Below are 27416 nucleotides of genomic sequence, written 5' to 3' on the forward strand. Positions count from 1 at the left end.
GGACCAACCCTTGGGGTCAGGACCCACATTTGGGGTCGGGACCCAACCCTTGGTTGTGCCATGGTGGCTCCTGCTCTGGGGGTGCAGAGCTGGACCAGGGGGTGCTGGGCTGTGGCCAGGAGGGGTTTTGGGGTCTCCAGCCCAGGAGGGGCCAGGAGCCTTCACCTGCCCCCCATTCCCCACACCTGCCCCAGGTGGCCCTGGGGGTCCCTCTGGGGGTCCCTGGTGGCCCTGGGGGCACTCTGGGCTGTCTCACTGCAGCACAAGGAGCATCACGAGCCATGTCCGGGCCGTTTTCTGTTCCCTCACCCTTTTGGGGTCCTCAGCCCAGTCCCAGGCCAGCCCCGCTCAGGTTGGGGTGTCCCTTCAGCGTGGTGGCACCGGGGGAGCCAATGGTCACTGCAGGGGTGACATCCAAACTAAGGGTACCCAAAGCAGGGGGAAAAAACCACCCCAATACAGCAGAGCTCGATGGGAGGATGAATCTCAGTTTGCATAAACCCAGAAAATGCCAGGAATCACCCAAAATAACCCAAACCCAAGCAGGAAGCCATCCAGCAGCCATCTGTGCCACCTTGGCATCCTCGGGGCAGCTCTGCCCCACTGCAGGGACCCGTCCTGCCCCCGTCGCTCCCAGGATGTAAAATAATAAAAAATAATCACAAAGAAACGACGACAACAAAAATCTACATACATATGTACAGGCTACGTTGTAAACAGCACAAAAAAAAAAAAAAAAAAAACCACGAAAAAAAAGGAAAAAAAAATAGCTGAAAAGTGTGGTTGAACTTTTTAAGAGAATATTATAAATACTGTAATATATCATTTTATTTTATTGGCATGCCTTTTTGTAAATACAAAGAACTACAAAAAAAAAATTATAGAATGGCTTCTGGCTTATGCCATTGTCCATGGTTATTTTTATTTTTTTAAGATTTTTCTGTTGTCCTTAGATTTTAGATAGCCAGGAAATGTCCCCCAAAGGAAAAACAAAAAAACCACAACAACAAAAAAAAAAATTCCAAACGAGAACCTAACCCCCTCAAAATAGATTTTCACAAAAGCTTTATTGCAAGTGGTATTTGCAGCAGCAAAAAGTGTCTATTTTTGGGTTCCAATGTGCAATAAGTCGACCACTTCTATGCAAGATTTGGCTGAATTTCATAATTGTTCCCAGGCTGGGCTGAGTCCTGTAGGTGACGCTCGGTGCGTTGGCGTTTGTGCTGGCAACTCATGAAGCTGCTCAATGACTTTCAAATAAAAAAACTCCCTCCAAACTCTGTATATATATTATTTTTTTTTTTAATGTTTTGTCAGCAGGAAGGGGAGGGAGGAGGTTCCTGTTGGCTGGAGTTGGTTCTGCTCAAAAAAAAGGAATTTGGGGATGTTTTTCTCCTTGGGTTTCTCCCTAGGGCAGATGTTTGAGTTGGGTCTTGCTGGGTGAAGCCAAAGTTGGAGGAAATTCTGGGCAAAGAACCTCAGGGATTTGTCCCACCCAAATCTCCAAATTCTGACGTTACTCACAGAATTCCCGTTCTGGATTCAGGGGTTTGGGAGCAAATAAAGGGGGGTGTTGTTGTTAGGAAGGTGTAGCCAAAACTCACAACCACACCAAGGAGTTCCCTTCCCTCCCCCAGCTCTAGAATCCTCCCTTTTGGGTTAATTTGGGTTAATTTGTGACCCCAAAAGTGTGGAGTTAATGGAATGCCAGCCCGAGCTGCTTTATTCACTTTCCTCTTCACCTTTTTCTGAAAATATAGAAGCCAATGTTGGAAAAAAAAATAAAAAATAAAAAATTCAGGTCACCCCATGGTGTTCCCTAGAGGCCACACCTGAGTTTGAATGATTTTTCTGCTGCAAAAGTTAAATAAAATTTTAAAGAAACCAACAAGCCAACAAGCTGCAAAAGCTCAATAGTGAAGATTAGTGTATTAGAAATTGCATGGTGGCTCATACCCGTCCTACCCAACATGACTGACAATTACTATAAGCCAAAAGCAAATGAAATAAACTGAAATAAATGAAATAAATTTCCCTTTTCACGGTACAAGGGAAGGTTGTCGTGGTGTCCCAGTTATTCTCACCCCTCCTCCCCTTCTCCTGCCCCTCTGGGCTCCCCCCAAAGGCGTTTTAGGGTGGTTTGGGGAGCAGAGCGAGGGGCAGATCTTGGCAGGGTTTTGGTGTTGAAGGTGTCAGGAGGAGATCTGGGAAGGGTTTTGGTGTTGAAGGTGTCAGGAGGAGATCTGGGAAGGGTTTTGGTGATAAAGGTGTCAGGAGGAGATCTGGGAAGGGTTTTGGTGATAAAGGTGTCAGGTGGCTCAGCCCTGCTGGGGCTGTGGGGTTGGTACCTGCCTGGGGCTCCCTTTGAGGCAGGTGAGGGCCCCAGGCAGGTGAGGATGAAGCTCCAAGAAGGTGAGGAGAGGATGGAGCCCCAGGCAGGTGAGGATGGAGCCCCAGGAAGGTGAGGATGGGGACCCCAAGCAGGTGAGGATGGGGACCCCAGGCAGGTGAGGACCCCAGGAAGGTGAGGATGGAGCCCCAGGAAGGTGAGGATGGAGCCCCAGGAAGGTGAGGATGGAGCCCCAGGAAGGTGAGGATGGAGCCCCAGGAAGGTGAGGATGGAGCCCCAGGCAGGACAGGATGTTGTTCTGTGATGGCTCAACCTGTAACTGCTCACCTGAACCCCTCATCCTCTGTCCCCTCACCTGTAACCCTGTATCCTATAACCCCTCATCCCTAACCCCTCACCTGTAACCGCATGTCCTATAACCCATCATTCTATAACCCCCTCACCTTTAACCCTTCATCCTGTATCCCCTCACCTGAGCCCCTCATCCTGTATCCCCTCTCCTTTACCCCTCCATCCTGTAACCCCTCACCTGTAACCTGCAGCCTCCATCCCTTGCCCTAAAAATCCCAGAAAGGCCCCAAATCCCCCCCAGAGGATTGGGGGGCAGCAGCTCTGCAGGGGCTGCTCTGGGGGCTCCTGCTGCCCCCCAATGCTCCCAGTGCCCCCCAGTGCCCCCACCCCTGCTCTGGGGGCTCCTGCTGCCCCCCAATGCTCCCAGTGCCCCCCAGTGCCCCCACCCCTGCTCTGGGGGTCCCTGCTGCCCCCCAGTGCCCCCACCCCTGCTCTGGGGGTCCCTGCTGCCCCCCAGTGCCCCCACCCCTGACCCCCAGCCCCTTCCTCACACCAGGCCTGGCTCAGCTCTCAGTGGTGCTCACGGGCCCTCACCTGGGCTGGGGGTGCCCACAGGTGACCTCACCTGCCCCCCAGCACCCCCTGCCCCCCCTCCCACCCCACTCCTGGCCAGGAGGGCTGAGCTGGGCGCGAGCCTCACCAAGGGCAGATCTAACCCAGAGCTGAACGCCCACCTTGGAATCGCTTCTGACATTTCAGTTTTTGGTCACTTCGGGATTATTTTTCACAAGAAACACAATTATGAGTTTTGGCGCAGTCCGTTGAACAGATTTGTGGATTCTTGCTGCTCGGTTGAGGCCGGTCCAAGCCAAGGCAGAGCGTGGTTGTGCCGTCCTGCACCTCCCCGTGTCACACACACACACACACACTGGTCCCACTGGTTTAACTGGGATGGAGGGTCCCCAGCTGTCCCCAGCCGTGGCTGTGCTGGCTCATTCCCTACCTCACAGGGGTGTTGTGAGGCTTCCTGAGAGACCCAGGGCGCTGCACCGGGGGTCCCGGAGCTGTGGGGGCACCCAGGGGTGGCCCCGATGCTGCTGTGACAGCCCCACACCCTGAGCAGCCGTGGGGCTGTGGGGCCGCTCCTCCCCCTGGCACCGCTGCTGTTGCTCCCCTCCCGCCCTGGTTTTCCTCTCTGTTGTGTTTTACGCGGGGAGAGGAGGAGGATGGAGCCGGGGGAGGGTGGAGGAAGGCGCTGGAGGGACGGGCTGGGAGTTCCGTGGCTGAACTTTGAGTTCCTTTGTACTGTACATCTTTTTACTTTGGAATTTGCAATAAAGAGGTATGTCCATCTTGTTTTAACAACTTCTCCTGCCTGCCCTGTCGTTCTGTTCGCCTCGCTGCCCAAAATTCCTCACTCCTGGGGTGGCTTTGCAAAGTGGGGCTGCTCTGAAATGTTCTCCCTGCCCTGAGGGAGAACCCAGGGATAATTTGGGGGGGGTGACAGGAATTATTTGGGGGAGTCACAGCTTTGAAACCCCTCCAGGCACAACACAGAGCTCATCCCAAGCCCATCCCGGCGTGTTCTGGCTGCTGCTTTGGGCAGTGCAGCTTCGGGAGACGCATCTGCCACAGCCACCCCTGCATTGCCCCATTCCTGCAGCTCCTTTCCCTTTATTTTCCAGGGAAATTTGGAACCTGGAGCAGCCCTGTGGTTACGGGGAGCATAACCAACACCCCCCGCTGCACTTTGGCATACACAGGAGCTGGTGATCACCCAGAGTTTTCCAAATTCTGATTTTAAATTTGGAAGAAAGGCCTTGTTCCACTTGCCCCATTGGCTCTGAGCACATCCACAGAATCCTGGCTCAATTGACCTTTTAGAGTATTTAGAGTGTTTAACACAGAATATGCACAGAAATCATCATCATCCTCCTCTCCCTCCACCCCTGGCACCGAGCAGCTCCTCGGGCTCCTTGCTGTGCTGTGACACGGCCAAAAAAAGAGAAAAACCCAAACCCACAGAAAGGGACAAACCCAAACCCACAGGAAGGGACAAACCCGGAGCCCCCCACACCTCTGGTTCAGGACAGCTGTCATCCCAAATGTCCCCAAGCAGCACAAAATGCTTCTGCCACAGCCCTTGGTCAGGTCAGGGGTGTCACAATTAACCACAATTAACCCACAAACAATTAACCCCAGGCACTGGCTCGGCCTGATGACCCAGCAGAGAATCCCAGTGCTCCTTTTTCACCTGGAATCGGGGAATTTTGGCTCCTCCAAGCACTCAGGAGCGCTGGAGGCTCCTGTAGGGGGGGACTCAGTGAGGACACGGCTGAGGGAGCCCCAGCCCTGCCACAGGGACAGGCAGGGACATCTCCAGATGGGGCTGCTGGTGGTTCCTGTTGGTCACCTCACCCTGGATGAGCCCAGGACAGGCCTTTCCCTGCCCAGGAGAACACACAGAGCCCATTTCTGGATGCCAACCCCTCCATGAAGCTTTACTGGGTCTGGTTTTCCCTTCAGCATCTCTTGGTGGTGCCACACCAGCACAGGGAGCTCTGGCACCCGGGGACAGACAGGGACATCTCCAGCTGGGGGTGCTGGTGGTTCCTGGTGGTCACCTCACCCTGGATGAGCCCAGGACAGGCTCCTCTCTGCCCAGAACACACAGAGCCCATTTCTGGATGCCAACCCCTCCATGAAGCTTTACTGGGTCTGGTTTTCCCTCCAGCAGCTCCTGGCGGTGCCACACCAGCATCAGGCGCCCAGGGACAGACAGGGACACCTCCAGCCCAGCAGCTGGGGCTGCTGATGGTTCCTGGTGGTCACCTCACCCTGGATGAGCCCAGGACAGGCCCCTCGTTGCCCAGGAGAACACACAGAGCCCATTTCTGGATGCCAACTCCTCCATGAGGCTTTACTGGATTTGGTTTCCCCTCCAGCATCTCCAGTTGGTGCCACGCCAGCATCAGGCGCCCAGGAGCCGCCTCCAGTGGCAGAAATACATCGCGGTGCCCGTGAGGAGCACGGAGCTCACGAAGGCTCCCAGCACGCCCAGAACCAGCGGGCGGACCCAGCCCAGGAGGGCGCGGCGGTACCGGGGGGGGCGGCGGCGCTGGAAGAGCAGAGCCCCGGCCAGGGGAGCCCTCCGGCCCCGCGGCCCCGCGGGCTGCAGCTGCGCCGAGCTGAGGTGCTGCACGCTCCGCCGGTACCCCTCCACGTTCCTGCGCAGCTCCAGGCTCCGGTCCTGGTTCAGGTTCTTGCCCAGCTCCCGGGCGATGTCCGAGCGGCCGATGTGGTGCAGGGCGCGGACCAGGCGGTCCCAGGTGGTCGCTTCTCCCGCGGTCACCAACCAGCGGCGCAGCCCTTCCGAGCATCCCCGGGCGCTGCGGCTGCTGCGGCGGCGGACCGGCTTCTCCTCCTCCTCCTCCTCTTCCTCGTCCTCCTCGGGACCCCCCGGCCCCTCCAGCTCGGGGGTGCCCGGCTCCTCCTCGAGGCTGTTGAGCTCGGCCTGCAGCTGGTGGCACTCGGAGCTGGCCAGGAGCTCGGCGATGCGGCCCATGCTGTGCCTGCCCACCGAGGCGGCCACCGTGTCATCGGCGCGGCCCCGCAGCGCCAGCAGGAGCAGGACGATGCCCAGCGGTGCCAGCATCGTCTGGTGCCAGCGTGGCGGCACCCTGGGCATCGGGGTGTGCCAGGAGCGTGGAACGCCCTGACCTCACAGAGCGGCTCCGGGGTGAGCTCCCTGTGCTGGGTCCGTTGTCCTGTGTCACACCCCACGGCAGCGGCACCTGTGCCTCCAGCCTGGCAGCCCTCCTGGCATTCCCTAATCCCCAAATTTGGTGCCTGGCATTCCCTAATTTGGTGCCTGGCACTCCCAAATTCCCAAATTCGGTGCCTGGCATTCCCTAATCCCCAAATTTGGTCCCTGGCATTCCCAAATTAGGTGCCTGCCATTCCCAAGTTCCCAGATTTGGTGCCTGACATTCCCTAATTCCCACATTCGGTGCCTGGCATTCCCAAATCCCCAAATTTGGTGCCTGGCATTCCCTAATCCCCAAATTCGGTGCCTGGCACTCCCAAATCCCCAAACTTGGCGCCTGGCGTTCCCAAATCCGGCCCTGTAGGGACATGGGGACAGACCAAACGCGTCCCTAATCCCCAGCAGGGACCAACCAAAGCGCTCTCGTGCTGTCCAGGAGGAGCTCTGGGTCATTTTCACCCCTGGCAGTGACATTTGTCCGTCTGTCCCAAATCCTCCTCTCCCCGGGGCATCCTGCCCTTCATCCGTGGCGCTGAACCGAGCCGGGCTCTGGCTCTGGTGTCCCCCCATCTCTGCCAGGAATCCCCCAAAATAAACCAAACCCACCCAGCGGCCACCGGAGCCACCTTGGAGCGGCGGGATGGGGACAATTCTGCTCCTGGGGACATTTCTGCCACCCCACCCTCATTCCACACCCCCAAAGAGGGGAAAGCAGCGCCCGAACCCCCCCGGGACCTTCCTGGCCCTGTCCCACCCCAAGGGGACCGGGCAGAGCCGAGGCGGCCCCGGCGGGAATGGGGAGAGGAACCACGAGGTGGCAACGCAGCCCCGAGGCGCCACCAGCGCCGTCCTTGGAACGGGGGAGGCGGCAAAACGCGAATTCCCTGAATTTCACTGGGTCTCCCTGGGTTTCCCTGGATTACCTGAATTTTCTTGGCGAAAAACTGCAATTTCCCTGGATTTCCTTGATGGCAAACTGCGATTTCCCTGGATTTCCCTGATGGCAAACTGCGATTTCCCTGGATCTCCCTGTGTTTCCCTGGATCTCCCTGATAAAAACCTGCAATTTCTCTGGATTTCCCTGATGAAAAACTGCAATTTCTCTGGATTTCCCTGATGGCAAACTGCGATTTCCCTGGATCTCCCTGTGTTTCCCTGGATTTCCCTGATAAAAACCTGCAATTTCTCTGGATTTCCCTGATGAAAAACTGCAATTTCTCTGGATTTCCCTGATGGCAAACTGCGATTTCCCTGGATCTCCCTGTGTTTCCCTGGATTTCCCTGATAAAAACCTGCAATTTCTCTGGATTTCCCTGATGAAAAACTGCAATTTCTCTAGATTTCCTTGATGGCAAACTGTGATTTCCCTGGATTCCCTGGAATTCCTGGATCTCCCTGATAAAAACCTGCAATTTCTCTTGATTTCCCTCATGAAAAACTGCAATTTCCCTGGGTTTCCCTGATGGCAAACTGGGATTTCCCTGGATCTCCCTGTGTTTCCCTGGATTTCCCTGATAAAAACCTGCAATTTCTCTGGATTTCCCTGATGAAAAACTGCAATTTCTCTAGATTTCCTTGATGGCAAACTGTGATTTCCCTGGATTCCCTGGAATTCCTGGATCTCCCTGATAAAAACCTGCAATTTCTCTGGATTTCCCTGATGAAAAACTGCAATTTCTCTAGATTTCCTTGATGGCAAACTGTGATTTCCCTGGATTCCCTGGAATTCCTGGATCTCCCTGATAAAAACCTGCAATTTCTCTTGATTTCCCTCATGAAAAACTGCAATTTCCCTGGGTTTCCCTGATGGCAAACTGGGATTTCCCCGAGTCTCCCTGGGTTTCCATGGATTTCCCTGATAAAAACCTGCAATTTCTCTGGATTTCCCTGATGAAAAACTGTGATTGTCCTGAATCTCCCTGGGTTTTCCTGGATCTCCCTGGATTTCCTCGGATTTCCCTGGGTTTCCCTGGATTTCCTTGATGAAAAACTGCAATTTCTCTGGATTTCCCTGATGACAAACTGTGATTTTCCTGGATCTTCCTGGGTTTCCCTGGAATTCCTGGATCTCCCTGGATCTCCACGGATTTCCCTGGATTCCCTGGGTTTCCTCGATAAAAAGCTGCAATTTCTCTGGATTTCCCTGATGACAAACTGTGATCTTCCTGGATCTCCCCGTGTTTCCCTGGATTTCCCTGAAGAAAAAATTGCAATTTCTCTTGATTTCCCTGATGAAAAAGCTGCGATTTTCTTGGATCTCCCAGGGTTTCCCTAATGAAAAACTCCCAACTGCCCCCCTGGACCCCTGCCCACCCTTCCCCATCACCCCCAACCCTTTCTGGGGTCCCAAACCCCCCCAGGAGCCCCCCACAGCACCCCAAGGACAGGAATTGTTCAGGTAATCTCTTTAATACTGTGTAATACTTTTTTTTTTTTTCCTTTTTTTTTCATTTTAAAATACAGCATTTCTTGAGGTAGACCGTCCCATCCCTAGAGCTTGTCTGTCTCAGACATCAATAAGACATGAATTAAATACTTTCATGTACAAACATGTTGCAAAATGAGGTAGAAATGGTTACAGAGAGTGTACGAACAGGATAATAATAATAATAATAATAATAATAAGTCTTCAGGAATCCAGCACGACTTTTTGGAGGTGGGAGGCAAAAGGTAATGCCCTGGATGCAATAAGAAATTGGGAAAAATTGGGGAAAATTGGGGAAAAACCTGGCAGACCCTGAGGTTTGGGGGGGCTGCTCTAAGGGGGAGCCTTTAGAGCACTAAAAATAATTAAAAATATTTTTTTTAATGGGGAAATCCCCATTAAAAAGGGTTCAGGAATGGGCTGGGGGTTCATGCTCTGTGCAAAGCCCCTCACTCAGCCCTGCTGGGCTTTTTTTTGGGGGGAAAGGGGGGGATTTGCCCAATTTGCTCCAAAAAGTGGTGCCAGCGACAGCTCCCAAGCTACAGCACTAAACTTTCCATTGAAGACACGAAACTCCACCAAACGCTACGATAAACGATGTTAAACAAAATCTCAAATAAAATTATGGCATAATATATGTGGAAAGCACCTGAAATACATTCAAATTTCATCTTTGTAACAGCTTCAAGTTTCTTTCTCCTTTTATTTCTTCCTTTCTTCACCCCCTTTGGAAGCAAATGCAGGAGGCAGCTTTGTCCCAGGTGGGAAAACTCTTTAAAAAAATCTCCTTTTTTCCTTTTCTGAGAAGATAAAAAGTGTTTTTAAAAAAACATTCTTTAGTTTTTTTCTTTTTTTTCCGAGGTAATTCTTTTCCTGAGTAGTTAAAAAAGAAAACAAACAAACAAACAAAAAACACTACAGACCTTACAAAAATAAAAACCCAAGTCTAGGATATTCAACAATCTACAGCATTTTACTCCAAAACCCCCTGGTTTTGGGGTGTAACCCCCTGGTTTTGGGGTGTAACACATTGGTTTGGGGTGTAACCCATTGTTTGGGGTGCAACCTCCTTGTTTTGGGGTGAAATTCCCGGGATTTTGGGGTGAAATTCCCTGGATTTTGGGGTGAAATTCCCTGGTTTTGGGGTGAAATTCCCTGGTTTTTGGGCATCTCCCCCTTTCCCTGATCAAGGTGAGAAGGGGCTCCGAGGACACCCGAGGTATTTCTGTTGGGAATAATAAAATCAATTTTAAAACAAATGGCAATAAAGCTTTTGGGGTGGATGGGGAGCTCCTGAAGGTGATGCCGGGATCCTCCAGCCCCGCTGCAGGCGCGGAGGGTCGGGAGAACGATAAAGGACAATAAATAGCTTATCCTGAGCGCTGGGCGAGGCTGCCCTGTGGGGGAAATCCTGGGGGTCCCAAAGGGGAGAGGTGGGGATGTGAGGGGGGATCCAAGCCCACGGAGAGAGCCAGAGCCCACAGGGACCCCGATCCATGTCCCAAATCTGTCCCTGTGGCTTTGGGGTCCGTCCCATGGCTTTGGGGTCTGTCCCTGTGGCTTTGGGGTCTGTCCCATGGCTTTGGGGTCCGTCCCATGGCTTTGGGGTCCGTCCCTGTGGCTTTGGGGTCCGTCCCATGGCTTTGGGGTCCATCCCATGGCTTTGGGGTCTGTCCCCCTGACCTTGGGGTCCATCCCTGTGGTCTTGGGGGTCCATCCCTCTGACCTTGGGGTTCATCCTTGTGGTCACAGGGTCTGTCCCCATGGCCTTGGGATCTGTCCCCATGGCCTTGAGGTCCATCCCATGGCTTTGGGGTCTGTCCCTGTGGCTTTGGGGTCTGTCCCTGCAGACTTGGGGTCCATCCCTCTGACATTGGGGTGCATCCCTACAGCCTTGGGGTCTGTCCCACAGCCTTGGGGTCCATCCCATGGCTTTGGGGTCTGCCCCCACGGCCTCAGGGTCTGCCCCCCTGACCTTGGGGTCCATCCCTGTGGCCTTGGGGTCTGTCTCCATGGCCTTAGGTCCATCCCTGCAGCTTTGGGGTCCATCCCTGTGGCTTTGGGGTCCATCCCTGCAGCTTTGGGGTCCATCCCTGCGGCTTTGGGGTCCATCCCTGCAGCTCTGGGGTCCATCCCTGCAGCTTTGGGGTCCATCCCTGCGGCTTTGGGGTCCATCCCTGCAGCTCTGGGGTCCATCCCTGCAGCTCTGGGGTCCCCACAGCCCCAAGGTCCGGCCCCCATCAGTGCCTGGTGCCGTACATCTTATCCCACTCGAGGAACAAGTCCAGCTCCTTCTGGGACAGGGCAGGCCGCACCTTGCACAGCGCCTTCTCCAGCTCCTGGTAGGAGGCCGGGGGCCCGGGCGCGGCGCGGCGCGCGGCGGCCCCGGCGTGCTGGCACAGCCGCAGCAGCTCGGCGCCCGAGAAGCTCTCGGTGCGCTGCGCCAGGGCCGCCAGCTCGCGCTCGCTCAGGCGGCAGCTCTGCCGCGCCAGGGCCTGGCGCAGGATGTGGCGCCGCGCCTCGCCGTCCGGCGGCGCCACGTAGAGCCGCGTGCCGAAGCGCCGGTGCGACGCCTCGTCCATGCTGCCGGGCCGCGCCGTGGTGCCGATGACCACCACGCCGCGCTCCGATGAGGTAGCCACGTTGTCCAGGTAGGAGAGCAGCTGGGATTTGAGGTTGCTCGCTTGGCCGCCGTCCTCGCCCGCCCGCGCCGCCAGCAGGGACTCGGCCTCGGTGATGAGCACCACGGCGGGCTGCCGGCAGCTGGCCACGAAGAACACGGTCTGCAGGATCTTCTCGGCCTCGGCCTTCCAGGTGGACAGCAGCGCGGTGCCGCTGAGCCGCAGCAGGGTGGAGCCCAGCTGCGTGGAGATGCAGCGGCTCAGCAGCGCCTTGCCGGTGCCGCGGGGCCCGAAGAGCAGCAGGGTGCGCAGCGGGTGGCTGGCGCCGCTGTAGGAGCCGGGCCGCAGGATGGGCCACAGCAGCTCCTCCTCGATGGCCGCCTTCACCGACACCTGCCCGGCAACGTCCGCCCACTGCACCGGCGGGCCCCGCTCCACCACCTTGGTGTTGACCAGCTCCAGGAGCAGCGGGTCGATGTTCTTGGGCTGCTCCTCCAGCGGGGAACCGCCGAACGCCAGCGCTTTGGGGGGCGGCCGCAGCGGGAAGGGGGGTCCCGGCTCGGCCGCCCGCTCCCCGTTGGCGAGGGGCGGGCTGAACTTCTCGAAGGGCTCTGCCGGCCGCAGGGGAGTGTCCCTGGCACCGTAGGATGGTGACACCATCCCCTTCATCTGCTGCCCGCCGTACTTGTGTTCTTCGGCGCTCCCGGCTCCCGCCGGCCGCTTCCCGGGCTTGAAGGGCACCTGGGGGGACTCGCCGCTGCTGCTGAAGCCGTTGCCCCGGCACTCGCCGTTGTCCGACAGGGGGTAGGGGGACTTTGGCTGCTCGTAGCTGTATTTCCTGTACCTGCCCTCGCCGTCGTCCTCCCCGCCGATGTCGAACGCCTTCCTCTTCAGCGTGCCCGCCGCCTCGGTGCCCAGGGGCGGCACGGCCAGGGCGCCCAGCCCAGCGCCCTGGTAGCCATAGGCAGGGACCCCCGGCGGGCGGGCGGAGGGCGGCGGGGCCGGGATGGGGGTGGGCGCGGCGATGCCCGAGGGCAGGTAGGAGGCGGAGGGGTGGGGCGGGTGGATGCCCCCGTAGCCCGGCTGGGGCGGGTAGCTGCTGCTGGCATAGTTGTACATGGGGCCCGAGGAGCCGTAGCCGGGCACCAGGGCGGGCGAGGGGTGCGGAGGCTGCAGGAGCCCTGAGCTGTGGAGGCCGGGAGGGTGCGGCGGGGGCAGCGCCGCCGCTGGCTGGGCGCAGTAGCCAGAGGGCAAGTAGGCGCCCCCATAGCCCGAGGGGTACTCCTGGGACGCCCCGAGCGCCCCGGAGCCCGCAGCAGCCGCCCCGCAGGAGTTCCCGGGGTACACGGGGTCGCTGAGGTTCGCCGACACCACCGGGGAGCCCCCCAGCCCGATGGCCCCGCTGCCGGCAGGGACGGCGGGTGGCACCACGCCCTTGGCACCGGCCAGGCCATCGTGGATGGGCGTCAGCGGGTAGGTGCCATCGGAGCCGTGCGCCCCCGGCCAGGGCTCCCCGTCGCCCTTCTGCCCGTTAACGGGGCCGAAGGCGCCATCCCCGTAGGCGCCGAGGGCCGGGCGCTCGTAGGGCGCGTCCAGCACCCCCGAGTACTTCTCGGCGTACCTCTTGAGCAGGTTGGAGGCCGTCAGCGCCGAAATGTCGTCGTTGGCCCAGGCGTAGTTGAAGCGCTGGCGGGCGCTGGGGTACAGCTCGGTCTTGTGGGCCGGCGAGGAGGTCGTGGAGGAGACGTCCAGGTGCTGCTCCGGCCACTGGTTCAGGGACTGGGCATGCTCTGGTGACCAGTGCATCTTCGACAGACCTGTGGGCACGGGACAGCGCAGGTGAGAGCAGCGGAACGGGAGCTGTGCATGGAGTGTCCCCAAATCCCCCTGTCCTCACCCCACCACACCCCCGGGCCGGGAACACCTGCTCAGCTCACTCTGGATATCCACAGGATCATCAGCAAGGACCTTCGAGATCACCGAGTCCAATAAATAATCTGCAGGCCTGAGGGCTGCAGGCAGGGAGGGAGTGCGGCACAAGGACCCCCCCAGTACCCCCCAAATTATTGTTGTCACTCATAATGAAGGGATGAGACCATCGTCAGGCTAAGAAGGATTTGTCAAAGTGCTCCTGATGGATAAAGGCACAGGGGATCCTCCTGGAGCTGCCCAGGAGCTCTAAAGGGAAAAATGAGCATTTGGCTGGTTCTGTGATGAATAAGAATGATGATTCACGTGACGAATAAGGCATTTTCCTTGATATTTCAATTTTTTAAAGGAATTTAAACACTGGGAGTTTCCATCCTCGCTCAGCGGGTGCCGAGTGCTGCTGCTGCTTCTGTCCCCCAGAAATGTCAGGCTGCAAGTGCCCAGGGATTTGGGGTCACCAGGAGAGGTGTGTGACCACTCCCGGCCAACAAATCCCAGGGGCATTCCCAGGCTTTTGGGACAGGGACAGTGATGAACCCCACTGCTAAAAAACCATCCAGAGGTGGGCCCAGGGATGGAATTGCTCCTCCAAAAGCCTGGAGGAGGCTGTGGTTGGAAGCCCACCACAAGGGCACAGCTCGTCCTGCCCCGTTCCCAATCCTGGATCACTCGGAGGAATGCACAGGCACAAGGCGCCAACAACCCCCCTTGAAAGACTGAGAAGAAAAAAACCCCAAATCCATGAAAAAAGCTGGAAAACGCAGCGAGGGGGAGGGCGGCGGGCAGGGAGGAGTTGTCAGGGCTGAAATGGGACGTGAATGAGCGGCGGAGCGGGACAGATGTTTCAATGCTCCCCTTGGCAGTGTGAGAAAATTACTGTCCAGTGACCAAATGGCCGGGCCGGTTCCCACCCTCGCTGCTGCCCATTATCCCCAGCACAAGACAAAGGCAGCCGGGGGGGCTGGGCAGGGAGAATCCCATTGTTCCCGCCCGCCCTAATTATGGAAATCTTGTTAATCTATTCAGCAGCGAGTCTGAACTGGGCTTTTGTTCGGGGGGTTTGCAGCGGGCGCACCGCTGAGGGTGTCCAACGGCTCAGCGTGGGGATGGGATGGGGTGGGGACGGGGATGGGGATGGGGATGGGATGGGGATGGGATGGGGATGGGGATGGGGATGGGGAGGGGATGGGGATGGGATGGGGATGGGGATGGGATGGGGATGGGATGGGGATGGGGATGGGATGGGGATGGGATGGGGATGGGGATGGGGAGGGGATGGGGATGGGGATGGGGATGGGATGGGGATGGGGATGGGGAGGGGATGGGGATGGGGATGGGGATGGGGATGGGGTGGGGATGGGGATGGGGTGGGGATGGGGTGGGGATGGGGATGGGGATGGGGATGGGGATGGGATGGGGATGGGATGGGGATGGGGATGGGGATGGGGATGGGATGGGGATGGGGATGGGGATGGGGTGGGGATGGGGATGGGGAGGGGATGGGGATGGGATGGGGATGGGATGGGGTGGGGATGGGGATGGGATGGGATGGGGATGGGGTGGGGATGGGGATGGGGTGGGGATGGGGATGGGGATGGGGATGGGGATGGGGTGGGGATGGGATGGGGATGGGGATGGGGATGGGGATGGGGATGGGATGGGGATGGGGTGGGGATGGGGATGGGGATGGGGATGGGGATGGGATGGGGATGGGGTGGGGATGGGATGGGGATGGGGTGGGGATGGGATGGGGATGGGGTGGGGATGGGGATGGGGTGGGGATGGGATGGGGATGGGGATGGGGATGGGGATGGGGATGGGGTGGGGATGGGGTGGGGATGGGGTGGGGATGGGGATGGGATGGGATGGGGATGGGATGGGATGGGGATGGGGAGGGGATGGGGATGGGATGGGATGGGGATGGGGTGGGGATGCGCTGCCTACCCCCCAGACCCCAGGAAAAGCTCCAGCCACGAGGCCATGGGATGCAGGACAGCATCACGGAGCTGGGGGGCTTTGTTGGAGAGGGGACTGCTCGTCCTGGGCCCCTGTGTGCAGGGCACACCACGTTTGCACACATGTGGAACATTCTCACACTGGTGGGGTATAAAAATTTTGGGAAAAAATCCCAGTGGAGAGACCTCCAGGCAGCATCTGCAGATGGCTGTGATGACCCCACACCCCTGGGGAGATCGAGAGGAGACTCCAATGGGTTTGGAGGGCAAAAAAGCAGAGAAGAGCAAACGCATCCAGGCTGAGGATGCACTGAAGGTGGGGTTTAAACACAGATAAATTCCCCTGAGCCCCAGGAAGAGGGGCTGGCTCGTGGAGGGAGTGATCCAGATGGGTCTCATCCCTTTGGCCAGTCCATGTCCAAGGAGCATTCCCGAGGAGCATCCCAGCCCTCGGGTGCCAGGCTGAGCTGCCAAGCCACAGCTCTGGGGTCATCCAGGGTCCATGGTGATCCACAGCTTCATGGTCATCCACAGCTCTGGGGTCATCCAGGGTCCATGGTGATCCACAGCTTCATGGTCATCCAGGGTCCATGGTGATCCACAGCTTCATGGTCATCCACAGCTTCATGGTCATCCAGGGTCCATGGTGATCCACAGCTTCATGGTCATCCACAGCTTCATGGTCATCCAGGGTCCATGGTCATCCACAGCTTCATGGGCATCCACAGCTCTGTGGTCATCCACAGCTGCCCTCAGCCTTGGTCCATGGGTCCAGGGCCCATGGTCATCCACAGTTCCATGGTCATCCATGGCTCTGGTCATCTGCAGCTCTGTGGTCATCCAGGCTCTGTGGTCATCAGTTTGGCCTCTGCTGGCTCCTCCTCTGCTGAGCTTGGAGGATTCAGGCTTTTTCCAAAACGCACTGAGCACCGAATCACCGAATCACCAAATCCCAGAATCCCAGAATCACTGAATCGCACAATCCCAGAATGACCAGGTTGGACGAGACCTTCAAGGCCATCGAGTCCAACCCAGCCCCAACAGCTCAACTCAACCCTGGCACCCAGTGCCACATCCAGGCTTTGTTAAACACACCCAGGGATGGCGACTGGGCAGCCATTGCAGAACTTTATCACTTTTTCAGTGAAATCTTTCTCTCAATATCCAACTGAAACTTCATGTGGTGCAGCTTAAGGCTGTGTCCTGTTGTTCTGTGAAACGAAACCACAGAGGTGTCACAAACCACCTGTGACACCAAGGATGTCACACCTGACCATGACACCTGAGATATCACAGCCCACTGTGGCACCAAGGATGTCACACCTGACTGTGACACCAGGGATGTCACAACCTGGCTGACACCAGGACTGTCACAACCTGATCGTGACACCTGAGATATCACAGCCCACTTGTGACACCAGGGCTGTCACAACCTGACTGACACCAGGGCTGTCACAACCTGATTGTGACAACTGAGATATCACAACCCACCTGTGACACCGAGGATGTCACAACCTGACTGACACCAGGGATGTCACAACCTGACACCAGGACTGTCACAACCTGACCACGACACCAGGGATGTCACAACCCACCTGTGACACTGAGGGTGTCACAACCCACTCATGACACCTGAGATATCACAACCCACCCATGACACCAGGGATGTCACAACCTGACCATGACACCAGGGCTGTCACAACCCACCTGTGACACTGAGGATGCCACAACCTGAGCATGACACCTAAGATATCACAGCCCACTTGTGACACCAAGGATGTCACACCTGACCATGGCACCAAGGATGTCACAACCCGACCATGACACCAGGGATGTCACAATCCACCTGTGACACTGGAGATATCACACCTGTGACTGAAGATGTCACAACCCACCCATGACACTGGAGATGTCACAATCCACCCATGACACTGGAGATGTCACACCCCACCGGTGTCACCACAGCACCAGCCAAGGCTGTGAGGTTCCACCCCATCCCAGCTGGGCAGGGTTCTTTGGCAATCACGGAGTTTTCCCCTGAAGATTTTTGTGTTTGGAGCCGCGGTGACATCCCAGGGTGGCACTGTCACCAGGGCACACGTGGCACAGGGCTCTGCTGTGCCCATGCCGGGCTCCACGGTCACTCTGGTCACTCAGAGATCAAGGGCAGAGCAGCTGGACACCAGCGAGTGACCGCGGGGCCGCTGTCCATCTGTCCTTCCTGGCAGCAGCTGAGCCCGGCCCATCTGTCACTGCCAGGACAGACCCCCACAGCCCTGGGAAATGGCCTGGGAATTCCAGGATGGGGGAAATGGGGAAAAGATCCGGGTGCTGGTAACGACGAGGTGCGGCAAGAAGTGGATTTGAGGAGTTTCGGTCTAGAGTTCAACAGAAGGAAGGTGGGAGAAAAATAAAATGGAATAAATTACGAGAAAAGAAAATAAAATGGAATAAAATAAAATATAAAATAAAATAAAATATAAAATAAAATAAATATTTTTATATATTGATATAAGACAGTATATATAATATATACACTATTATGAGTATATATAATATATATACAGTATATATAATACAGTATATATAATATATACACTATTATGAGTATAAATACTATTTATATATAAAAAAATATATAAACTATTTATATATATATTTATATATAGTATATATAAAAATATATATAGTTTATATATATTTATATATATAAACTATTTATATATATAAATATATATACTACATATATTAGTATAAATAGTATAATAGTGTATATATATAGTATAAATATATATATAAATAGTATAATAGTATAAATATATTTATACTATTTATGAGTGTAAATATAATATACATTATCATATATAATATATACAATATATTATATACTATAATGTATATTATAATATTATATGTATACTCATAAATATTATATAATGTTGTATCATATAAATATTATAATATAATATAATATAATATAATATAATATAATATTATATTATATTATATTATATTATATTATATTATATTATAATTTATATTCATATAAATATTATATCACGGGGTTTAAACACCACAAGGCTGCTGCCCAATAAAACAGAAAATGTTAAAGAATAACAGGGTGGAAGCAGCGTGGGGGCAAAGTTTGGGGTTGGGATTAGGATTAGGGAAATCTGGGGAAATTCATGCTGGGAAATGGGGAAATTTGGTGCCAGGAGCACATCTCGAGCTAATCCTGAGGCAGAAAAAATTCCTTTTCCTCTCTTTTGGGCAGCCACTCATTAAAAAGTGATCATGATGAGGAAGACGGTGGAACTTTGCTCTTTAACTCTGTTTTATTTTGTTCTAAGTCAGCCTTCTCAAGGCATCAGTCTGGGGAGGACACCCCAAAATCCTGGTCCAGGGACACCCCAAAATCCAGGTCCAGAAAGACACTGCAGAATCCTGTCTGAGGTGGACACCCCAAAATGCTGGTCCAGAGAGACACCCCAAAATCTTGTCTAGGGAGGACACCCCAAAATCCTTTCTGTGGGAGGACACCCCAAAATGCTGGTCCAGGGACACCCTAAAATCCTGATCCAGAGAGACCCCAAAATCCTGGTCTAGAAAGAGACCCCAAAATCCATTCTGAGGAGGACACCACAAAATCCTGGTCCAGAGAGACACCCCAAATCCTGCTCCAGGGACACCACCCTTTATCCCAGCCCAGGGCATCACCACCACGCTGGCACCACTGGAATGAACCGACCATTTCTGCTTTTGCCAGCTGTGCTCAGGGGGAAGGAGGGAGGCAGGGGCAGAGCCATCCTTGGCACCCTCGTGGAGGGACGAGCCCCTCAGAGCACATCAACCTCCTTGGCATCCTCCTGGGCACCCTCGTGCCAAGGACGAGCCCTTCAGAGCACACCCAACCTCCTTGGCATCCTTCAGAGCACACTCACTCCCCTTGGCACCCTCGTGGAGGGAGGGACGAGCCCCTCAGAGCACACTCAACCTCCTTGGCATCCTCCTTGGCACTCTCATGGAGGGACAAGCCCTTCAGAGCACATCAACCTCCTTGCTTGGCATCCTCGTGGAGACACGAGCCCTTCAGAGCACATCAACCCGCTTGGCATCCTCCTTGGCATCCTCCTTGCACTCTCGTGGAAGGACGAGCCCCTCAGAGTACCCTCAACCTCCTTGGCACCCTCCTTGGCATCCTCATGAAGGGATGCGCCCCTCAGAGCACATCAACCTCTTTGCAATCCTCCTTGGCACCGTCGTGGAGGCACGAGCCCTTCAGAACACACTCAATTTCCTTGGCACCCTCCTTGGCACCCTCGTGGAGGGACGAGCCCTTCAGAACACACTCAATTTCCTTGGCACCCTCCTTGGCACCCTCGTGGAGGGACGGGCCCCTCAGAGCACACCCAACCCCCTTGGCATCCTCCTGGAGGGATGAGCCCCTCAGAGCACACTGAACCTCCTTGGCATCCTGCTTGGCACCCTCGTGGAGGGAGGATGAGTCCTTCAGAGCACACTGAACCTCCTTGGCACCCTCCTTGGCATCCTCCTGGAGGGATGAGCCCCTCAGAGCACACTGAACCTCCTTGGCACCCTCATGGAGGGACAAGCCCCTCGGAGCACACTCAATTTCCTTGGCATCCTCCTTGGCATCCTCGAGGAGGAACGAGCCCCTCAGAGCACACCCAACCCCGTCACCCCCGCGCGTGGCCCGGCCTCACCCCTGGCCTTTAATTACTTTAATTACTTTAATTACCCGTTTCTGCGGCCATTGGCCCTCCCAGCACCAATCACAGCCACACTGTCCCACTCCAGCAGCAGCACCAGAGCCAGGAGCTGCGGCAGCGGCGCCCGGGCCGCGCACAGAAACACAACCAGGCCGGGAACCCTTCTGGAAAATTCCGTGAGAGGATCAGAGGGAAGGATGAGAAATAATTCTTGTCTTGCTGCACCCTTTGTTGTGAACAGGAATGTATTTTGGAGGTTTATTTACCTAAGGCTGGCTTCTTAATTAGCCAATGATGGTGTCCTAATTAAAGGAGCAAGTGAACTAAGTGTAGTGAACTAAGATATTAAAAAGTTAATACAATATTATATTTTGATATATTGATATAATATAGTATACATAATATATGCTATAATATATTGTAAAGATAAATATAAAGATTATTATTGATCAGCCTTCTGTGGATCAGAAGTCTGCTAATTATTCTAATTACGCTAATTAGTCTTAATTATTCTGTGAATCATGGAGCTATTCTGTGAATCATGGAGTCTATGCTAATTATTAGCTGGCCATTATTACCTATGCTATTATTATTAAATAATTCTTGTCTTGCTGCACCCTTTGTTGTGAACACGTGGAATGTGTTATGGAGGTTTGTTTACCTAAGGGTGGCTTCTTAATTAGCCAGTGATGGTGTTTTAATTAAAGGAGCAAGCAGTTTAATCTGTAGGAGACTAAGATATTAAAAAGCAATGGGTTAATAAAATATTATATTTTGATATATTGATATAATATTGTATATATAATATATACTATAATATATTGTAAAGATAAAGATTATTATTGATCAGCCTTCTGTGGATCAGAAGTCTGCTAATTATTCTAATTACACTAATTATTCTTAATTATTCTGTGAATCATGGAGCTATTCTGTGAATCATGGAGTCTATGCTAATTATTAGCTGGCCATTATTACCTATGCTATTATTATTAAATAATTCTTGTCTTGCTGCACCCTTTGTTGTGAACATGTAGAATGTGTTATGGAGGTTTGTTTACCTAAGGGTGGCTTCTTAATTAGCCAGTGATGGTGTTTTAATTAAAGGAGCAAGCAGTTTAACCTGTAGTGTACTAAGATATTAAAAAGCAATGGGTTAATAAAATATTATATTTTGATATATTGATATAATATTGTATATATAATATATACTATAATATATTGTAAAGATAAAGATTATTATTGATCAGCCTTCTGTGGATCAGAAGTCTGCTAATTATTCTAATTATGCTAATTAGAATAATGAGCATAATGATGGAGTCTATGCTAATTATTACCTGGCCAGGGGTTTGTTGTAACAATTAAGTGCTCTGCAGAATCTCTGCAAAAGGAGGAGAAGGATGTTCTGGTGGGAAGGATGCACAAAAAGTGTCCAAAAAGGTCCTTGGGAAATGGGGAGATTTGATGCCTTGGGAATCCAGAATTTATATTTTTAATGTATTTGTGATCCTGCAGCTCTTCAGTGCAGAACTCTAAATCTCCATGTGCAGTGGGAGCTGCTGCCTTCACATTTTGGGCAGACACAACAATTCCTGTCCAGGCTGGGGATCAAGGACACCTCAGTGCCTCAAAGAAATGTAATTTGGAGGCAGAAAACTTGGGGTAAATCCCTTCATTACTGAAGCTGTAATTGGAACATTAACTCAAATATACAAATGCCTCAAACTTACATAAATGTGAAAACCCGTGACCCGTTGTCAATTTTTTGGGACTTTGTCCGCCCAAAATTTACCTGAAATCCCTTCAATAAATTATAAATAAACTGCTTTTTGTTCCCTAAATTCTCTGGTTTTAGGTAGCCCCCAAAAGGCACCAATTTAATGCCAGGGAGAGGATCCAGCTGCAACGTCCCCAATGTCCCCAGGCTGGAGCTGCTGTCACCTCCCAGCAGTGACACAGGGCAGGCAGAGCCTCCTCACTCAGCCACTCCTCAGCTGCTTTTTTTGTAGGAAAACCAAATGTGAGTAAAATGCAGCTTGTCCTGATATTTGTTTTCACTTTCTTGAGGAAAAAAGGAAAAAAAACCAAAATTTCGGCTCTTTTCTCTCTGGAGGGAAAAGGATGGCCTGGGTAGGACAGGTCAGGGAGGCTGGCATGGCAGAGGGGTGCCCACTTTGGGGAGGGTGTCCCCAACCTGGAGAGGGCACCCCAAACTGGGGAGGGCACCCCAAACTGGGGAGGGCATCCCCAAACTGGGGAGGGCACCCCAAACTGGGGAGGGCACCCCAAACTGGAGAGGGCACCCCCAAACTGGAGAGGGCACCCCAAACTGGAAAGGGCATCCCCAAACTGGGGAGGGCATCCCAAACTGGAAAGGGCATCCCCAAACTGGAGAGGGCACCCCAAACTGGAAAGGGCATCCCCAAACTGGGGAGGGCACCCCAAACTGGAGAGGGCATCCCAAACTGGGGAGGGCACCCCAAACTGGGGAGGGCACCCCAAACTGGAGAGGGCACCCCCAAACTGGAGAGGGCACCCCAAACTGGGGAGGGCACCCCAAACTGGAAAGGGCATCCCCAAACTGGGGAGGGCACCCCAAACTGGAAAGGGCATCCCCAAACTGGAGAGGGCACCCCAAACTGGAAAGGGCATCCCAAACTGGACAGGGCACCCCAAACTGGGGAGGGCACCCCAAACTGGAAAGGGCACCCCAAACTGGAGAGGGCACCCCAAACTGGAAAGGGCATCCCCAAACTGGGGAGGGCATCCCCAAACTGGAGAGGGCACCCCAAACTGGGGAGGGCACCCCCAAACTGGGGAGGGCACCCCAAACTGGAGAGGGCATCCCCAAACTGGAGAGGGCACCCCAAACTGGAAAGGGCATCCCCAAACTGGAGAGGGCACCCCAAACTGGAAAGGGCATCCCAAACTGGACAGGGCACCCCAAACTGGTTTTGTCATCCCAGCCTGGGAGGAGACCCCAGGATCTCAACCCAGGGATGAAATCTCAGCATCCTGACCAGAGAGGAAACCTCCACATCTCAATCCAGGGAGGACAGCCCAACATCTGGAACCAAAGAGGACAGCCCAACATCTGGAACCAGGGTGGAAATCTCAGCACCCTGGCCAGGGAGGAGACCCCAACATCCTGACCAGGGAAGAAACCTCCACATCTGGAACCGGGGAGGAAATCCCAACATCCTGACCAGGGAGGGAACCTCCAAGTCCTGACCAAGGAGGAAACCTCCACATCTGGGTCCAGGGAGGACAGCCCAACATCTGGAACCAGGGAGGGAACCTCCACATCTCAATCCAGGGAGGACAGCCCAACATCTGGAACCAAAGAGGACAGCCCAACATCTGGATCCAGGGTGGAAATCTCAGCATCCTGACCAGGGTGCAAACCTCCACATCTGGATCCAGGCAGGACACCCCAGCACCCACCCTGGGGATAAAGGGTGAACATCCTGCCCACAGAGCCCACGCTGACATTCCACCTGCACAGGACACCCCAAAATGCTGCCCCAGGGACACCCCCAGCATCCCAGCCCCAGGGCACCACCAGCAGCACGCTGGCACCACCAGAATGCACCAAACATTTCTGCTTTGCCCTCCTCGAGGAGGAAAATCCCTCCTTGGCATCCTCCAGCTCTGTCAGTGCCTTTATCAGGGCCACCATAAAGATCTGGGGCTGCTGATAAGAGCCCCAGGCAGGCCCTGGGCCGTGGGGACAATTTAAGTGACCTCGATTCCAGCTGCTGCTGGGACGCAAGGCCAGGGGAGGTTTTACAGCACCCTCAGCTGTAAAATAAAAATAAATATAAATATAAATAAAATAAACTTTGCTGCGAGAGCTGAGCTCCACAGGACCCGCAGGATTTCCAGCTCCTGCAGCCCCAGCGCCCTGTGCACACCAAGGATGGCGTTCCTGGGGCAGGGAAAGATCCAGGATCCCACTCAGGACTCTGAAAAAAGGAGAAAATCCCCCCCACGACACGACCAAGCCAATTCCAAAGGGAAAAAACAACATTCCAGGAGCTGTGGCAACCAACTCACAGTGGGGATAAACTGGTTTTCAGGACTGGGAATGGGGAGAGCTTTATTCCCTGATCCAGCAATGGGAACTTTCCTGCCCTCAGGAATATCTGTCAGCTAGGAGGATGGAGTGACACCACGGCCACTCAGCTTTCACCCCAAAAAATCCAAATCCTTTAGGATTTTCTCCTCCTGTGGCTGCTGGGAGTGGAGGTTGGATGTGGGGAGAGGGCTCGGAACCTTCAGGCAGTTTTGCAGGTGCTTTGGGAGCAGAGGTTTGGGAAAAGCACAGCCCCTGCTTGGGTCAGGCCATGAGAAAGGCAAAGCACCCCCAGGCCAGAGCCCAGCTATCAAACGGAGAAAAGAGAGGGAGCTGCAGCAGGCGGGAGCTCATCCCTGGGCTCCTCAACAACCAAATCCCACATCCCACAGCATCCAGGGAAAACACCTCGGAGATTTCTCAGCGTTTATTCCACGTTTTTCCCTGGAAATTAAGGAACTCTGACAGCACAACCAAAGCCAAGATGCTGCCAAAGCCCCAGGAGGGGAAAAAGGGCTGGGAAAGGGAAGGAGGGAGGGGAGGAGGGAGGAGGCAGAGAGGAGAAAACACCGGCTCCAGATAAGCAATTGTTAACATGATCCATATGGTACACAACGCTCTGTTTAACCCAAATGATAATGGCAAAAGGGAAGAATGCAGCGGGGCCGGCGGGAGAACAAAGGAGAGCACAGAACCTTTCCCTGCTCCAGGAATTCCCAAATGGGAGCTGAAACCTTTCCCTGCTCCAGGAATTCCCAAATAAAGAGCTGAAACCCTTCCCTGCTTCAGGAATTCTGAGCTGCCAAGCACAAAATCCTTTCCTGCTCCAGGAATTCCCAAATGGGAGAGCTGAAACCTTTCCCTGCTCCAGGAATTTCCAACTGGAAGAGTTGAAATCCTTCCCTGCTCCAGGAATTCCCAAATGGGAGCTGAAATCCTTCCCTGCTCCAGGAATTCCTGAGTGGGAAGAGCTGAAACCCTTCCCTGCTCCAGGAATTCCAACCTTTCCCTGCTTCAGGAATTCCCAAATGAAGAGCTGAAACCTTCCCTGCTCCAGGAATTCCCAAATGGGAGCTGAAACCTTTCCCTGCTCCAGGAATTAGCAAATGAAGAGTTGAAACCTTTCCCTGCTGTAGGAATTCCCAGCTGGAAGAGTTGAAACCTTTCCCTGCTCCAGGAATTCCCAAATGAAAGAGCTGAAACCTTTCCCTGCTCCAGGAATTTCCCAAATGGGAGAACTGAAACCTTTCCCTGCTCCAGGAATTCCCAAGTGGGAGAGCTGAAACCTTTCCCTGCTCCAGGAATTCCCAAATGAAAGAGCTGAAACCCTTCCCTGCTCCAGGAATTTCCCAAATGGGAGAACTGAAACCTTTCCCTGCTCCAGGAATTTCCCAAATGGGAGAGCTGAAACCTTTCCCTGCTCCAGGAATTCCAACCCTTCCCTGCTCCAGGAATTCCAAGCAGGGACAGCCAGAGGCTGTTTCCCCTTCCCTGCTCCGGAGGAATGAGGGGACAGAGCTGTGGCTGCTCCCCAATTCCCCACTCCAGGAATTGTGGGGACCCACCTGGCTCTCTCCTTCCCCTCCCCAAAACTGCCAAAACGCAGAGCAGGGAGTCAAACCGCAGCCGTCAGCAATAAAATGAATACATCCGTATTTATAACAATTATAAGTAATTAATATTTTCATAATGGAAATGAGAGCTGCGTGGATGTAAACACGGAGCCCGTTCCCCTGGGACGGGGGATGAATTCAGGCCTGGGTGTTTATGTTATTGCAGGATCCCGTGGCTTTCCAGGGAGCACAATACAGTACGTGCCATTCATTATCCCGGCAGTCCCCCAAGAGAAAATGTCAACACACTTCTGCTGGAGAGAGCTAAAACAAATGTTTAATGGGATAAACAACTGCCAGGCCTCGGCCCCCAGCGAAATGTTTAATTCAGAAGCACCTCGAGAGCAAACAGGCGCCGGAGCACCCACATGGGGAGGAACCTCATCAATTCCCATCAGGAAATTCATCCTGAGCCATCAGAGCGCCCCGCACCCTCCCCCAGAGCCAAATCCTCATCAAACACCCAATTCTGCCCAAAATTCCGCTCCACACACGAAATCTGACACAAAACCAGGATGCGTTCAGTGATAATGGTGATTTTTGGGATCCCGGAGTAAAACTAGGAGTGATGTGAAGCAGCACATGGCGCCTCCAAACCCAGAATTTAAACTGGAATACGCGGCATGAAGTGATTTCAAACCCTTCCCGATGTTCTTTTCCCCTGAGTGAAAAAATGCCAACTTCCAAAAAAAAAAAAAAAAAAAAAAAAAAAAGGAGATTTAGGGGATTTCAGGCAAAGCTTCCATTTCAAAATCGCCTTCAGCTCCTCAATGCCGCGAGTGTTTTGAAGGCGAGCGCTCCGGCGTGCGCTTGACGTGCGGGAGCCGGCATTGTTCCAGGGGCGAGGGAGGGAGGAGGGAGGGATGGATGATGGATGGATGGATGGATGATGGATGGATGGATGGATGGACGGACGGATAATCCACAGCACCCTGCGCACCCTCTGGGCTTCATTTAGGGTCAGGCTCAGGTTTAGCTCAGCCCCTGCGCCCCGGCTCCCCTCGCAGCCGACACCTCCCGCTCCCCGCATGTCACCCCCGCAGCTCCCGCACCTTTCTGGGGAAGCCGGGATGGAGGGGAGGGCCCAAGGCCGAGGCAGCGGGGGCTGCCCCGTTCCCCGGCAGCGCTCGGGTTCCTCCCCGAGCTCTCCGCGCTTTCCCCCCAAAGAGGCGGCGGCGGGGCGGGATCGGCGCCCCGGGGATGCTCGGCGGGGCCGCCCCGGATCCCCCCGGTTCCCCCCGGATCCCCACTCACCTCCTCATGCCGGCGGGCCCTTAGCGCAGCCCGGGAGGCCGTGAGGGCGCCGCATCCTGCGCTGCCGCCCGGACAATGCGGGGCGGCGCGGCGGCCCCGGGCGGGCGGCGGGGGCTGGGGCCGGGCTGGGGCTGGGGCCGGGGCCGGGGCCGGGGCCGCGGCCAGGGCCTGGGCTGGGGCTGCCCCCCGCCTCCCGCCGCCCACCGCCCACCGCCCACAGCCCGCCCCCGAGGCGCGGCGGGGCGGGGCGGGGATGGCGAGGGGCGCGCTGCGCTCCGGCCCGAGGGGCAGCGGCCGGCAGAGATCCGGGCGGCTCTGAGCGCCCCGGGTCTGACGCGAGCATCCCGGGGCAACCCTCAGAGTCCCGGCAGCCGCGCAAGCCGAGCCCCTGCACCCCCGGATGCGTGTAC

At 54.6% G+C, this 27416-nt stretch overlaps 1 protein-coding gene across 1 annotated transcript; it reads right to left on the reverse strand.

The window, feature by feature from the left end:
* Positions 1-11072: 11072 nt before the first annotated feature.
* Positions 11073-27037, reverse strand: FIGNL2 (fidgetin like 2). Its single transcript, XM_054293560.1, has 2 exons — positions 27007-27037; positions 11073-13270 (listed from the first exon to the last, which is right to left on the reverse strand). Exon 2 carries the CDS (start codon positions 13257-13259, stop codon positions 11073-11075), a length of 2187 nt encoding a protein of 728 aa, XP_054149535.1. The 5' UTR covers positions 13260-13270; positions 27007-27037.
* Positions 27038-27416: the final 379 nt, after the last annotated feature.

This window comes from Melozone crissalis, unplaced genomic scaffold (assembly GCF_028551555.1).
Source record: "Melozone crissalis strain CALT ecotype California unplaced genomic scaffold, PUWL_Pcris_2 ptg000160l_1, whole genome shotgun sequence".
In the NCBI taxonomy this organism is placed as follows: domain Eukaryota; kingdom Metazoa; phylum Chordata; class Aves; order Passeriformes; family Passerellidae; genus Melozone; species Melozone crissalis.